The sequence below is a fragment of the Peromyscus maniculatus genome, chromosome 1, assembly GCF_049852395.1.
Source record: "Peromyscus maniculatus bairdii isolate BWxNUB_F1_BW_parent chromosome 1, HU_Pman_BW_mat_3.1, whole genome shotgun sequence".
Taxonomy (NCBI): Eukaryota; Metazoa; Chordata; class Mammalia; order Rodentia; family Cricetidae; genus Peromyscus; species Peromyscus maniculatus.
The window spans coordinates 113,594,150-113,609,056 of record NC_134852.1 but is presented as its reverse complement, the minus strand read 5'-3'; the positions used below and the strand labels follow the sequence as shown (position 1 = coordinate 113,609,056).

The 14,907-nt window shown below is 39.7% G+C and overlaps 1 protein-coding gene across 1 annotated transcript in view; it reads right to left on the bottom strand.

The window, feature by feature from the left end:
- Rrm1 (ribonucleotide reductase catalytic subunit M1) overlaps positions 1-14,907 on the bottom strand; it is a 29,118-nt gene that overhangs the window by 8,003 nt on the left and 6,208 nt on the right. Inside the window, exons 5-14 of the mRNA XM_006993316.4 lie at positions 12,847-12,906; positions 12,031-12,070; positions 10,986-11,148; positions 7,566-7,707; positions 6,399-6,482; positions 3,801-3,962; positions 3,447-3,526; positions 1,650-1,851; positions 942-1,091; positions 534-755 (exon numbers count right to left, since the gene is read on the bottom strand). Coding sequence (XP_006993378.1) covers positions 534-755; positions 942-1,091; positions 1,650-1,851; positions 3,447-3,526; positions 3,801-3,962; positions 6,399-6,482; positions 7,566-7,707; positions 10,986-11,148; positions 12,031-12,070; positions 12,847-12,906 — 1,305 coding nt within the window. The remainder of the gene's footprint in view (positions 1-533; positions 756-941; positions 1,092-1,649; positions 1,852-3,446; positions 3,527-3,800; positions 3,963-6,398; positions 6,483-7,565; positions 7,708-10,985; positions 11,149-12,030; positions 12,071-12,846; positions 12,907-14,907) is intronic.

The following is a 14,907-nucleotide window of genomic DNA, read 5'->3' as shown; positions in this document are numbered from 1 at the left end:
AGATGCATTCCTTTTATAATAAAACATACTCTGTAATCTCTGCTTCCTTGATCTGTTTACTGGGCTAAGAATACCAAATTCCAAGTAACTATACACTAGACTTTCTGAGTATCAGAATAAACGGAGAAACTAAAACTCCACACAGAAGGGAGACATACTACTGATGGCAAGGGCAGCAGGGAAGACAGAATCCTAAGATGGCTGCCCAGACTCCAGGCGCTGGTGTCACAAGCCATGGATAATCTGTTTTCTACTTGAATGTGGATAGGAGCTGGGAATATCATAAATGTCTCAGTGTCTCTTGCAGAACAGTGACTGCTGGATTTAGGTTCTACCTGAATAAATCTAGGCCTCAATAACCCAGAACAACCCCATCTCAAGGTCTTCAACTACATCTGTAAAGACCCTTCTGCAAAGCAAGCGTTCTCCCAGGTTCCAGGGAGCAGGATGTGTGCTCATCCTTTGAGGAGGGGTCATTATTTAGCCCATTACTGGTACTCATAGGCGAAAGGAAATCTCAAGCGCATACTTACTCCTTTGCTGACTGGAGAGCCCTCATACGTTTCATAAGGGCCATACTCCTTTGCTAGGTCACAGCTGGCTTCCAAAGCTCCATAATAAATAGTTTCAAAGATCTGCTTATTCAATAACTGGGCTTCTGGGCTCTCAAAGGGGTATCTCATCAGGATGAAAGCATCTGCTAGACCTTGTACTCCAATTCCAATGGGCCGATGGCGTTTATTGGATAAGTGTGCCTTTGTGAGAAAAGGAAAAGATCACTGAACACAAAAGGTAACATTCTATACCACCGACACACATGACCTCTTCTCATTCTCTCACAGCATTCCGAGGACATTCATTTCAATTAGGACTTGCAGACCATGACAAATCCTCCATCTTGGATTCAATAACAACCAATAAGCAGGGACATTTATCCATACCTCTGGAATAGGGTAGAAGTTGATATCAATTATCTTATTCAAATTTCGGACAATGACTTTAGTGACTTCAGCCAGTTTCTCAAAGTCGTATGTATGCTCCGGTGTGACATACATGTTCAGAGCCAGAGAAGCCAAGTTACAAACTGCAACCTGCAACATGAAGGGTTCAGAATCATACACTTGGTTTCCTCTCCCTGTATCAGTGAGATCACTAAAGTCTTTATGAACTATCAGGTGTGAAAATTTACCAACAGCCCCCAACACCAGTGCTGAAGACCCAACTCAAGGAATTATTACTTTTTGCTGAGTAACCTCTTTACAACTAAGCTAAATCACCAACCCCTAAAATTGGGATTTTCTCATCATTTATTAGTATATTTCTAATCCCAGTGATTCCACCTATCCACTATCAGTTACATATGTGAGTTGTACTATTCAGAATACTGAAATTGTTCCATTCTCTGTTCTGGGAGGGGGGGGACCTAAATTCTTATTTTTAAAATACAGCTTAGTTAACATAACTATGCTGTGTGTGTGTGTGTGTGTGTGTGTGTGTGTGTGTGTGTGTGTGTGTGTGTGTTTGCACGCGCATGTTCAGTGCTGGGGAACAAAATTCCCTTCAACCACTTCAGTAAATTCAATGAGGGACTCACAAGTAGTAACGACCTCTACAATTCCCTCAGTATGCTAGGGAGCTTCTCTACCTACCTCATCTTTGCTGGTATACTCTACTATTTCTGTGCACAGGTTGCTGCATTTGATGGTTCCCAGGTTTTGCTGGTTGCTCTTCCGATTACAGGAATCTTTGTAGAGCATGTATGGGGTGCCCGTCTCTGTCTGAGATTCAATGATGGCATACCAAAGCTGCTGAGCTTTCACAACTTTGCGGAAACGACCCTGCTTCTCGTAGCTGAAAGACAAAATAAAATTATTCCAATATTCACACCCTAGGAAGAATACATGAAAATATAAAATTATGCAAATTCTCAAAGCTTTACTAAAGGGGAAAAAAGGAATGAATGATATTCATCATTTTTTAAAGATTGGTTCTATTTATTTGTGTGTGTGTGTCTGTCTAAGTATATGTGCATATGTGTGTGTGAGTGCACATGCCTGTGGGCACATGGAAACCAGAGTCGGAGTAACTGATATTTTCAGGATGCCTGGCTTGTTATCTGGGTGCTGAGAACCAAATCAGGGGGGCCTCAAGACTGTGCATGTGCACTCGTAACTACTGAACCATTCCTCCGACCCCGATATCCATTTTCTATCAGCTGAAACCACCAGAAACCAGGCAGCTTTAGATTCCTTCAAATGACCCCACCAAATCGGTAACACTGTTCAAAGTAAAAAGAAACAAAAGCCATCATCAGAATCATGGCAGCTGCTGTCAGCCTCTGTCATGCAGCCTGTATTTCTTCGCTTTTCCTTCATACCTGGCATGACCTGGGGATATTTTACCTGACAGTCTGGGCTTTCTTTCTCTGAAGTCCCCTCCCCTTGTACATGCAGCTGCTTACCAAACACCATTGTGAAGCTGCCTACTTTCTTGGACCCTAACTAACTTTAAACAACCTGGCTTTCTCTCTTCCTCTTACCCATCCACCTCCCTGCAGCTGCTATTTATAGCTTGCCTGCCCGTTGTTTTTCTCAAACTGTAGTGAAACTGTCATAAAGCTTCAAAATACAAAAAACAAAACAAAATTTACTACTGTGCTAATTTTAATAAACTGTCAACATGTGTGTCCTAGTTATTTGTGATTTATGTTACCAAAAGCACAAGACTGGGGCCAGGAGGTGGCTCAGTAAGTAAGGGTCCTCACTGCCAAACCTGAGAGTTTGATCCCGAGGACCCACACGGTGGAAGGAGAGAACCAACTCCTGCAAGGTGACCTCTGACCTCCATATATGCACTGTGGCACATTTGTGCCCCAATCCCAAAATAATTACATAAATGTAATGTTTTTAAAAAGCACTATGCTATAAAATAACTCTTCTCAGTTTTTATAAGGATCAATTAAAAAAAATACCAAGCACTCAAATTTTAAGAAGATAATTTTGGTGAAAAAGTCAAGAAAAAGCTAACAAAAATCAGCCGGGCAGTGGTGGCACACGCCTTTAATCCCAGCACTCGGGAGGCAGAGCCAGGCGGATCTCTGTGAGTTCGAGGCCAGCCTGGGCTACCAAGTGAGTTCCAGGAAAGGCGCAAAGCTACACAGAGAAACCCTGTCTCGAAAAACCAAAAAAAAAAAAAAAAAGCTAACAAAAATCAAATTAATAATTACACTCTCTTCTGGATACTTTCAAAGATTTCTAGAAATGAACTAATGATTAAGTATTTTTCTGTTTATCCAATGGTAGGTCTCAAACTGGGTGCCTCACAACAGGATAGGTAAATGGTCAAGAGCCTCGGCTTTAACCCACCATAAACACTTCTGACATTTGGAAGCCCGAGTAAGAGAAACCACGGCTCAAATGATTATATCATGAATCCTCTTCTCATACCTTTCATACAACTTCTCAAATTCCTCTCCCCAAACTTCATCCAGACCAGGACACTCATTTGGACACATCAATGACCAGTCCTACAAAGCAGCAGAACAACTATGAGAAATGTCATACAACCAGCCACTGCCCACTGCAAACCCCTCAAGAAGGGGGCTCCCGTGGCAATGCGGTGCAGCTCTACCCGTTTGTGTGGCCTTTTACACACTTAGGTCAGGGAGCATCTGCTCTCCAGAACAGACCGTCATCCGTGGCATCACACAGGTGAGTCTTTAGTAAGCACGACTTGAAGGACTGAAGAGCAAAGCCTGTAGGAACCCTGCTGCTGTGAGCACAGGCGTCCAGCCCTCTCACCTGGTTAGTCTCCACTCGCTTCATGAAGAGATCTGGAATCCAAAGTGCAAAGAAGAGATCCCGGGCTCGCTGCTCTTCCTTCCCTGTATTCTTCTTCAAGTCAAGGAACTCAAAGATGTCTAAGTGCCAAGGCTCCAGGTAAATAGCAAATGCTCCAGGGCGCTAATGGTAAGGAAGCCAGCATTCTTATCAGAATCAATATAAAACAAAGAAGCTTCATATTTTATAAAGCATTTTTATGGTATCTCCTTTCATCTTCACTATGATCAGTTAAAAATAAGTAAAAGTATCAAAAAATAAAGTACTAATATTTTACTTAAAATTTTAGGAATAGAACAGAACTGACATAGAGAAAACTTAGGGGCTGGAAAGATGGCTGGCTCAGTACTTAAGATCATTTGCTGCTTTAACAGAGGACCAGAGTTCAGCTCCCAGCACCTACATGAGGCAGTTCACAACTGCCTATAACTCCATTTCCAGGAGATCTGACACCCTCTTCGGGCCTCCACAGGCACCTGAATGCAGGTATGGACACGGACCACACACACACACACACACACACACACACACACACACACACACACACACACACACGTAACTTGTTCAATATCACTTTATACCATGACAAGACATAAAGTCCAGGGCTGGAGAGATGGCTCAGCAGTTAAGAGCACTGACTGCTCTTCCAAAGGTCCTGAGTTCAATACCGAGCAACCACATGGTGGCTCACAACCATCTGTAATAAGATCTGGTGCCCTCTTCTGGCCTGCAGGCATACTTGCAGGCAGAACACTGTATACATAATAAATAAATCTTAAAAAAAAATACATAAAGTCCAAGTAAGGTTGTTTTAACTTTTAACAATATAACAAGTGTCTCATTTAAGGTTAAAAGACGGAGCTGGCTGGGTATGGTGGCACATACCTGTTATCAGCACTTGAGAGGGAAAGGAAAGAGAATCAAGAATTAAGGACCAGCCAGAGCTACATGAGACCATCTCAAACAAACAAAAAATGGTAATCTATCTCATGAATGTTGTCAAAATTTATGATAAAAATTCATACACTAGTAGATGATTAATACACCTAAATATTTATAAGAGACTATAGTTGTAAATCTAATAATACTGGATAAACAATGCAATTCTCTCAACTCTAGGGGAGTTTCATTATGATTTCTATTTGTTGTTGTTTTTGAGATAGGGTCTTACTGTGCAGCCCTGGTTAACATGGAATTTGCTTTATAGAGCAGGCTGGTCTTGAACTCACAAGATCGTCATGCCTCTGTCTCCCAAGTGCTGGGATGGAAGACATTTGCCACTACCCAGCTATTGTTTCCTAGGAAAATTCAGGATGAATTATTACAAACCTATTTCAAGGTCAGGTGTTAACCTGGGTATGCTGGTACATGCGTGGGATGCCAGTACTTGGAAGGTAGGGACAGAAGACCCAGCCTCAGCTACAATAGGAAGTTCAAGATTCTGTCTCAAAAAAATAAAAAATAGGGGCTCAAGAGATGTCTCAGTAGTTAAGAACACTTGCTGTTCTTGAAGAGGACCTGGGTTAGGCTCCTACATGGTAGCTCACAACCTTCTACTAACTCCAGTTCCAGGGGATCTGATACCACCTTCTGACCTCCACAGGCACCAGGCATACACATGGTATACATACATACAGGCAGGCAAAACATACATATAAAATAAAAAGAACTTATTATTTAAAAAATAAACAATAAATCTTAAAAAGTAGGCCAGTGAGATGTTACAAGGAGTAAGGGTGCTTGCCACCACTCCTGACAACTTGCGTTCAATCCTTAGAACCCACAGAGAAGGAGAGAACCCATTTCCCAAAGCTGTCCTGACCTTCCCTTGTGCACTGTGACATGTCCAAACATACACATAAATAAACAAATAAAAATCATATATAAAATGACTTTTTAAAGAGCTGAACAGATCAGTGACTGCTAAGAGCCAGGGATAAAGTATGTGTGAGTGAGAGTAATCGCAGAGTACTGCAAGAGTACATTAGCAAACATTCTGGGGTAATGAACGCGTCCTGTATCTTAACTGATATGGCAGTCATTCAAGGTGCACTTTTGTTAAAATCCATTCAACTATGTATTAAGTAAACAATTATGTCTCTTTATTTTGACTAAGTTAAAAATCACACAATTAAAAATACTCAAGACTAGCCTAGACTGCACCGAAAGTCTGAGGTCAGCTTAGGGCTACAAAACAAGATTCTGTCTTTAAAAAATAAAAGCTTGGTATTTAGAAAAGTAGGGGAGTGGAGAGATGGCTCCGCAGTTAAGAATACTTGCTGCTCTTGTAGAGGATGGGAGTTCAGTTTCCAGCACACACACTGGATAGTTCACAACCACCTATTAATAACTCTAGTTCCGGAGGCGCCAATGCCTTCTTCTGGCCTCCATAAGTACTCACTTGTACAGCTCACACACAGAGATATATACATATTAATCACATAAATAAGAATAAAACAAATATTTAAAAACAAAGTAAAACAATATATAACTGAACCAACTTTTATAGCTAAAGACTTTCAGTTCTGATTCCTAGCACTTGCTAGTAATAAAGCATACCTTGTTTCCACCTTGATCCACATATCGAGCTGTGTTATTGTATACTCTCAGCATTGGTACAAGGCCATTCGAATTGCCATTAGTCTGAAAGAGAGGTCAAGAGTAAAGGATCTGGATGAGAGACAGAGGACTCAGCTAGGAAAAATAGTCCAAAAGTAAAAACCTGTTCCTAATCTTGCGTTGAAACAGTAACTAATTTCTAAGTAGCCATCTATGAAGTTTTACCTGGTCTCCATCCATACCTCAGCAATGAAAACATAATGCCCACCATAGCAATCAACAAAGCACTGCTAAGTTATATGCATGTTGCCACCATCCTGGCCAGCTATCATTTATTGATTGCTCACTGTAATGTATGTATGTATACCATGTGTATGCTCATTATAAATTAGGGTTGTGTTCAAGTAGCTGACAAGGCAAGCACCCTTACTCCTTGTAACATCCCACAGGCCCACTTTTTAAGATTTATTATTTATTTTTGAAATAATAAATTATTTTTATTTTATTGTATGTTTTGCCTGCCTGCCTGTATATATGGATATATATATGTATGTATACCATAAATTATACGTTCAGCTACTTTAACACAACCCTAATTTATAATGAGCACACACATGGTATACATACATACATTATAGTAAGCAATCAATAAATGATAGCTGGCCAGGCATGGTGGCAACAATCCTTTAATCCCAGCACTTGGGAGACAGAGGCAAGTAAATCCTCTGATTTCCAGGCTAGCGTGGTCTACACAGTGAGACCCTGTCTCAAAACAAAACAAATGATGGCTGCTATTATTATTGCTTTAAAAGATCATAATTCTAAACTCTTAGCTAAAAAATATTCAAGATTATCTCACATCCCAACCCTCCAAAGATGAATCGAGAAATAAAATGACTCACTTACACTCACACAACTAGGTGATAATTAACAGAAACCCATGGCTCCCAAACAGTAGCATTATCATACCCATGACTGGCTTTTTTTTTTGGTTTTTTTTTTTTTTTTTGGTTTTTCGAGACAGGGTTTCTCTGTGTAGCTTTGCGCCTTCCTCGAACTCACAGAGATCCGCCTGCCTCTGCCTCCCAAGTGCTAGGATTAAAGGCGTGCGCCACCACCGCCCGGCCCCATGACTGGTTTTAAAAGTCACACAACTTAAACACTTACCCCAGCAATGTAGCTGCCAGTAGCCCGAATACAACTCACAGCAACACCAATTCCCCCAGCAGACTTAGAAATTAAGGCACACTGCTTCAGAGTATCATAAATTCCTTCAATGCTGTCATCTTTCATACTCAAAAGGAAACAGCTACCAGGAGAAAGACAATTAAAGCAAGGAAATCAATCAGTGAGTCACAAAAAGGGATTAGATAATGCAGACAATTAAGTCAAACAAATGAGAAGGTCTGAAATGTACAAAGTTCCTAAATGTTTTCAGAGGATGGGAAACACCTTTTACTGAATAGGAAACACCAATATAGCCTATTATTTTAAATTAATCTTGCTACCTACCTTAGACATTAAGCCCAGAATAAAGTTTTATAAACACCAATATAGCCTATTATTTTAAATTAATCTTGCTACCTACCTTAGACATTAAGCCCAGAATAAAGTTTTATAGATAAGCCTAAAATATCGGCCTGATTTTTACCAGACTACTTATGTGCCAGGATTAATTTTCTCAAACATATATCAGACTTTTCTAATTGTTAGTAAACCACCAGGAAAAATAAAGTTTTTTTTTTTTGTTTTTGAGACAAGTTCTCTCTACATAGCCCTGACTGTCCTGAAACTCATTATGTAGACCAGGCTGGCCTCAAACTCAGAGATCTGCCTGCCTCTACCTCCAGAGTGCTGAGATTAAAGGTATGCACTACCATGCCCAGCCCTACAACTGAGGTATTTTTGAAAACAAATACCTAATTGTCAGTCAATTCTTTGACATGTACATAAAAAATATAGTTCCGTTACAGTCTTTTTTTAGACGGCTCCTTTACCTGAACTTTGGCTCTATCTCATCATGCTCCCAATTCATGAACATTACTCTACCAGGGACATTTCAATTCAACATCTTGAATGTTAAACTACTCAAACAGATTCTATTCACTGACTTTCTATAAAATACTCAGGCATTCAGAAAGATTATATACATATATCTGTATGGCACCTTCCTCAAGAAATAAGATTCCACAAGGAGCCTAATTACAATTCCTGTAGTTAATTATCTTTCTGAAGTCTCCCGAAACTCAATGGTATACAATTCATTCCTATTAATGTATGTAGTCTTAATTTCCTTTCATGGTTGTAAAGCATCCCATTGCTCGAGTATCCCATATGTTCATGTGCTTGTTGATGATCATTTTCCATCTATTTGAGGTTCTAAAAAATGCTATGAAAATTCTTCCCTTCTTCCCATTTATTTACTTACTTACTTTCTTACAAGGGTATCACTATATAGCCCAGGCTGACACTGAATTCTCCATCTTTCTACCTCAGTACTACCATTTCCAAGGCTGCTCAGAAAATTCTTGAACAGGTGGGTGCTAGGAATCAAACTCAAGGTCCTACACATGCTAGCAAGCACTCTACCACTAAGCCATAGCCCCACCCTTGATGTCTGGAGGCAGGGTCTCCCTGTAGAGCTCAGGCTGGCTGTCAATTTGCTTTGGAGAGCAGACTGGCCCCAAATGACAATTCTTCTGTGTTTACCTGAGATCACAGGCACACCCATCATGCCTGGCTCTTAACAGCAGACCTTAAATTAAATGTTCTAAATGCCATAGTAATGAAACACAACTAACTTATTTATATTAAACTTCTATTCAAGTATTTTGCCAAAATCTCTTTAATACTAATAACTTGTCCATAGATACTGTTGAATTCTTTATGTAAAAAAAAATCTGTGATCTTATTCATCCATTTTCAATCATTTCTTTCTCTTATCTTACAATGCTAGCTCAGGCCTCCACTAGCACACTAAAAACAGTGATAGATCTAAGGGTTTTGTTTCCTTTTTGGATTTATTTTATTTTATATATATGAATGTTTTGCTTGTTATGCAAATGTGTACCACATGTATGCCTGGTCAGAAGGTGTCAGATCCCATGGAACTGAGTACTGGACAGTTGTGAGCCACCACATGGGTCTTCTACCAGAGCCACAGTGCTCTTAACCTTTGAGCCATCTTTTCAAGTTCAGATCTAAGGTTTTTGTTTTGTTTTGTTTTGTTCTGTTTTCCGAGACAGGGTTTCTCTGTGTAGCTTTGTGCCTTTCCTAGAACTTACTCTGTAGCCCAGGTTGGCCTCGAACTCACAGAGATGCGCCTGCCTCTGCCTCCCGAGTGCTGGGATTAAAGATGTGCGCCACCACCGCCTGACCAGATCTAAGTTTTTAATGGATCTTTTACCAAATTAAGGAGGTTATTTTCTACACCAATTTTGCTAATGAATTGTATTATAAAACAGCAATGAATTATATAAATGTTAATATGATGATATGTATATAGACACTAGCATATTCTTGAATTCCTAAGATACACAGACTTGCTAAAAGCATTTTTTTCTTTTACTTACTCTAGACTGTGTAAACTGTTATCCTTTCCACAGCTAAGAACATCACTAGTAATCCTATTATTCTGCCCATAAACTCAGGAACCGTCCTTAACCCAGATTCATAACATCACAAACTCCATCATTTTAATTCCCATGTATCTTAGGAATGTGCCTCCTCTCAATCTCTTTCACCTTATTAATCCTTTCACAATTTTTAAAATAAATTACTTCAGGAATTTCTTAACTAGTTCTAGATACTTACTAGTCATTTCTCTTCTTACTAATCATTTTAACAGTGCTGAAAAGTCTTGAGTCAAAGGTCTTGTGCATGCTAAGCATATGATCTACCACTGAGCTATAGCCTATTTTTTATTTAAAAACAACTCTCTTGGAATATAAATGACATACAATTCCCTATCAAAAACAGTCTGTTCGCTGGGCGGTGCTGGCGCACACCTATAATCCCAGCACTCGGGAGGCAGAGCCAGGTAGACCTCTGTGAGTTCGAGGCCAGCCTGGTCTACAGAGCGAGATCCAAGATAGGCACCAAAACTACACAGAAAAACCCTATCTCGGGAAAAAAAAATTTCTGTTCAATAGCACCTAAAATATTAACTCGTACAACTACTTCCATAATCAATTCTGTTCTCACTAACAGCCATTTGCCCTCTTCCAACTTATTTACCCTCATAGTCAGAGATTGTTCCAAATGCAAATTACTTAATCAGAGCAGGAAATAACTGAAGTTTTTGTTTGTTTTTAATGTAATGAACCACCTGGCTTTTTATTTCCCTAGTCAAACCATCTATAAAAGCAGCTTTAAGGGCCGTGCTCTTTCCATTGACCCGGGTTCAATTCCTAGCACCCACATGGTAGCTCAGAACCATGTAAGTCCAGTTCCAGGGATCTGATGCCCTTTTCTGATCATGGGCAAGAGTGCACATGGTGCACGCATATACATACAGACAAAACACTAATATAAGTAAATCTTTAAAAAAGAAAACAACCGCAAGGAACAGCTTTAGTTGATACATGCCTGGACAGTTGTGGGCGGTTAGTCCCAGCATTGAAGAGAGTAGGAGAGGCATGAGTAAACCACTTCTCAGAAAGCAGGTTGTAGGTTTCAATTGCAGCATCAATATCCTCTTTGTGAATCCCCACAGATACCCTCATCAACATATGTTGTGGTCTTTCAGCCACTATAAACAAAGTAGGAGTTTTTAGATAATGGGACATGTCAGAATAACTAGGCTCAAACATATTTGAACCAAAAAAATTTAACACCAAAAGAAACTTCTAAAAATTTTACAAATAAGCAACACAATTATTTATAATAAACCTAAAGTTCAAATGTCATTTACAGATATTTTGCTATCCTTACCATGTGATAATCCCCAGAACCATGAGCTAAAAAAAACTTCTATTCTTTACAATAAAACAACAACAAAAAGGTTATTTGGAAGGCTGCAAAATGGCTCAGCAGGTAAAAGCACTTGTTGCTAAAGCTAATCCCTGAATTCCACATTGTGGAAGGAAACAATCAATTAGCTCTTACAAGTTGGCCTCCAACTTCCACATGTACATTATAGCACATAATCTCTCTCCCTTCCCATACCCATGCACACATATAAATTTTTCAAATGTATATGGGTGTTTTGTTTGCATATGTATGTCTATGTACTATGTGCATGCCTGGTACCCACAGAGACCAGAAGAGGACCCTGGATCCCCTAGAACTGCTGTTAGATAGTTGTGAGCAGCTAGGTTCTTTTATTTTTCCCCCGAGACAGGGTTTCTCCGTGTACTTTTGGTGCCTGTCCTGGATCTCACTCTGTAGACCAGGCTGGCCTCGAACTCACAGAGATATGCCCGGCTCTGCCTCCTGAGTGCTGGGATTAAAGGTGTGCGCCACCACTGCCCGCAGCTAGGTTCTTACCTGCTAAGCCATTTCTACAGCCCCAAAAGCAATATATGTTTTAAAGTGTTATTTGGAGTCTAAATAGAAATGTTAAGGTTAATAGTGCAAAGCTCTACATTCAACGTAATGAACAGAAAAGCTAACATAAATTTTCGTTTCTTACCTTTTCCATTGATCTTCAACAAATAGGACCGCTCCAGTGTCTAGAAGAGCAAAGTCACCTAAGAATTCTCACGTTTTTAAATACACAGTGGATATGTAATTTATAGTAAGGTGATCTGATGAAATCTCTCAATCTTATCATTTTAAATAAAAGGATAACATCTACCATTTCTACCCACAGTCTAGTAGATTATCACTTGGCTGCTCTGCTTCAGCAGAGATTACATGCAAACTCCTGGGAAAGGCCCGCTTGCATACAACGCTACAGGCTGTGGTATGCAGCAGCAGCAGCAGCAGCAGCAGCAGCAGCAGCAGCATGATGTGTTAACATCTGTGCAGTGCTTGTAAGAGACTAGGCACTAACCCAAGCAACATAATCAATCTCCAGAAGAGCATGCTGAATCTAATATTATCCCCATTCTAAGGAGGGAACTGACTGCAGAGCTTATGAATGGGAAATGGGAAAGCTGAACCCAGTTGGTCTGATATAAATATTCCTGTTCTTAGTTACTACATTATGTAAGCAACACAACAGACAAACATTCGCAGAGTAGGGGATCCATAGTTATTGCAAAAATAGTAGACTATGGAGTAATTGTGACAGATTATCCAAGTAATTTTTAAAATAATCCACAAGTAATATTTGGAATGTTCAAAGATATTAATGAATAAGCTGTTTTTGCTTATTTTAAAGTTTCACCACTACCATAATCCTACCATAACCACGAACATCCAAACTCAATCATCAAACATAAAACCCTATACTTCTGGATTTAAGGAGGAACACCCACATATCTAAAACCCATTATTTACTTACCTTAAAGCCAAAGTAGTTATAAGAGAAATCTCGGTCGTAGATAATGGCAGAATTCAGGCGCTGAAGGGAATAAAAAAGAATCCATAACTAAGATAATAAGACCGACTTTCACAACTTCGAATACGTTTTTAGCTGACTCCAGAACTAAAACTAATATAGGAACCAAAGAGACAGCACTGTCTTTACTCTTACAGACAGAAATCAAACACTGAAAGGCAGAGGGACGGGGAACTCTATGAACTGAACCCTAATTAGACTTTAAACCAGGTACCCAAGAGTGTGGGCCAGGGACTAAGTGACAGAGCATTAGCATGCACAAGGTCCTAGGTTCCATCCTTAACACCACAAAAAATGTAAAACTTTAAAATATAATTATTTAAAAACTAGAGAACTTACACTGTGTGATTAATTTCCCAAATTCCCCTTATGTTTCTATCAAATTTGAAAGAACATGAGCATAAAAGTGACTCTATGATCGTCCTTAAACATGTTTTCATACTAGTAAATATTAAAATAGTGGTACCAGATACTAATTCATATTTTTCATATTTTTTTAACTTTATTGCACGTGTGCACACTTATTTATTTAAATTTTTTGTTTGTTTTTTTCAAGATGGGGTTTCTCTGTATAGCCCTGGCTGTCCTGGAACTCAGTCTGTGGACCAGGTAGGCTGGCCTCCAACTCAAAGATCCTCCGGCCTCTGCCTCCCGAGTGCTGGGATTAAAGGTGTGCACCTGGCTTCATTTACTTCTGAGACAGAAGCTTGCTGTGTCCCCCTGACTAGCCTGGACTCACTAAGTAGACCGGTAGTCTGGTCTTGAACTTGCGTGACCCGTCCCGACTCTGCTTCCTGCCAGGGTCATAAGCACGTACCACCACTTTCGGCTGCGTATTTTTGGTTTGACAATGAACCCACTTTAAACGGAACGGAATAAATATGCGTTACAAGCATACAGAAAGCAGTTTATAGGCTTTGAAAATCCATGGTCCTTTAACAGATCTAAAGTAAATTACCACTGCAGCAGTAAGAGTTTATAAAATTGGTCATTGTTAAAGTGCTCTGGTAGGTTATTAAGCCATTTAAAAGAAAACAAAAGTAATTAGGTGTGATCTGATCAGTCGCACTATCTGAAACCCGGTTCCCTCTTACTGTCAAACCTTGAAGGGCATTTTTGTAATCAGAACCAGGTATGGGCTAGAATGATCAGTGAAGAACCGAGGTACTAGACTATAAGAATTTGTTTATTTTCCAATATTTACTTTTAGGCTCAGTTTTGCTCCTGTTATCTGTTTTTAACTTATACAGAGGGCCAGGTGTGGGCGCAGGCCTGCAAAAGCACTCCAAAGGCAGAGAACAGAGGACTGCTGCGGGTCCCAGGTTCACCAGGGCTACACATTTAGCTCTTGTGCAGAGAGGCTGGAGAGAAGACTCTGCGGTTAAGAACACAGCTGCTCTTTCAGAGGACCACGGTTCAAATCCCTGCACCCACACTGTGGCTCAGAACTATGTGTAACTGTGGAAGTCCCAGAGAATCCAAGACCCTCTTCTAGCATCTGTGGGCACCAAGCACTTATATGGTGCACATAAACACATGCAAGGAAAACAGCCACATATATAAAATAAAAATAAAATCTAAAGAAAGAAAATCTCGAAGGAAAAAGGGGGCTGGGAAGAAAGACTATATTATAAGTAACTTACAAATGGCCACTTTTCTTTTACGTCTCCTTAATAGCTGCTACATACTTAGAGAGCCAGCCAACTAATCTTCTGTTACTTAATGTTAAAACTGGTTTCTACCAAAACACCGATATGTCTATCATACAAGGAAGGCTATTACTGCAGTGAAAAATGGAAAATAAACTTTCACCAATAGAGGGATTCTCATGGGTATAATGAAAATAATCTATAAAATGGAATGTTATGCCACTGATAGGATAAATGAGGTAAGTTCTTAAATGCTGATGATGAGTTATAGTTCTAAGTGAAAATAGCAACAGTGAGAACAGTACGCCTAATATAGTGTACACACACACACACACACACACACACACACACACTA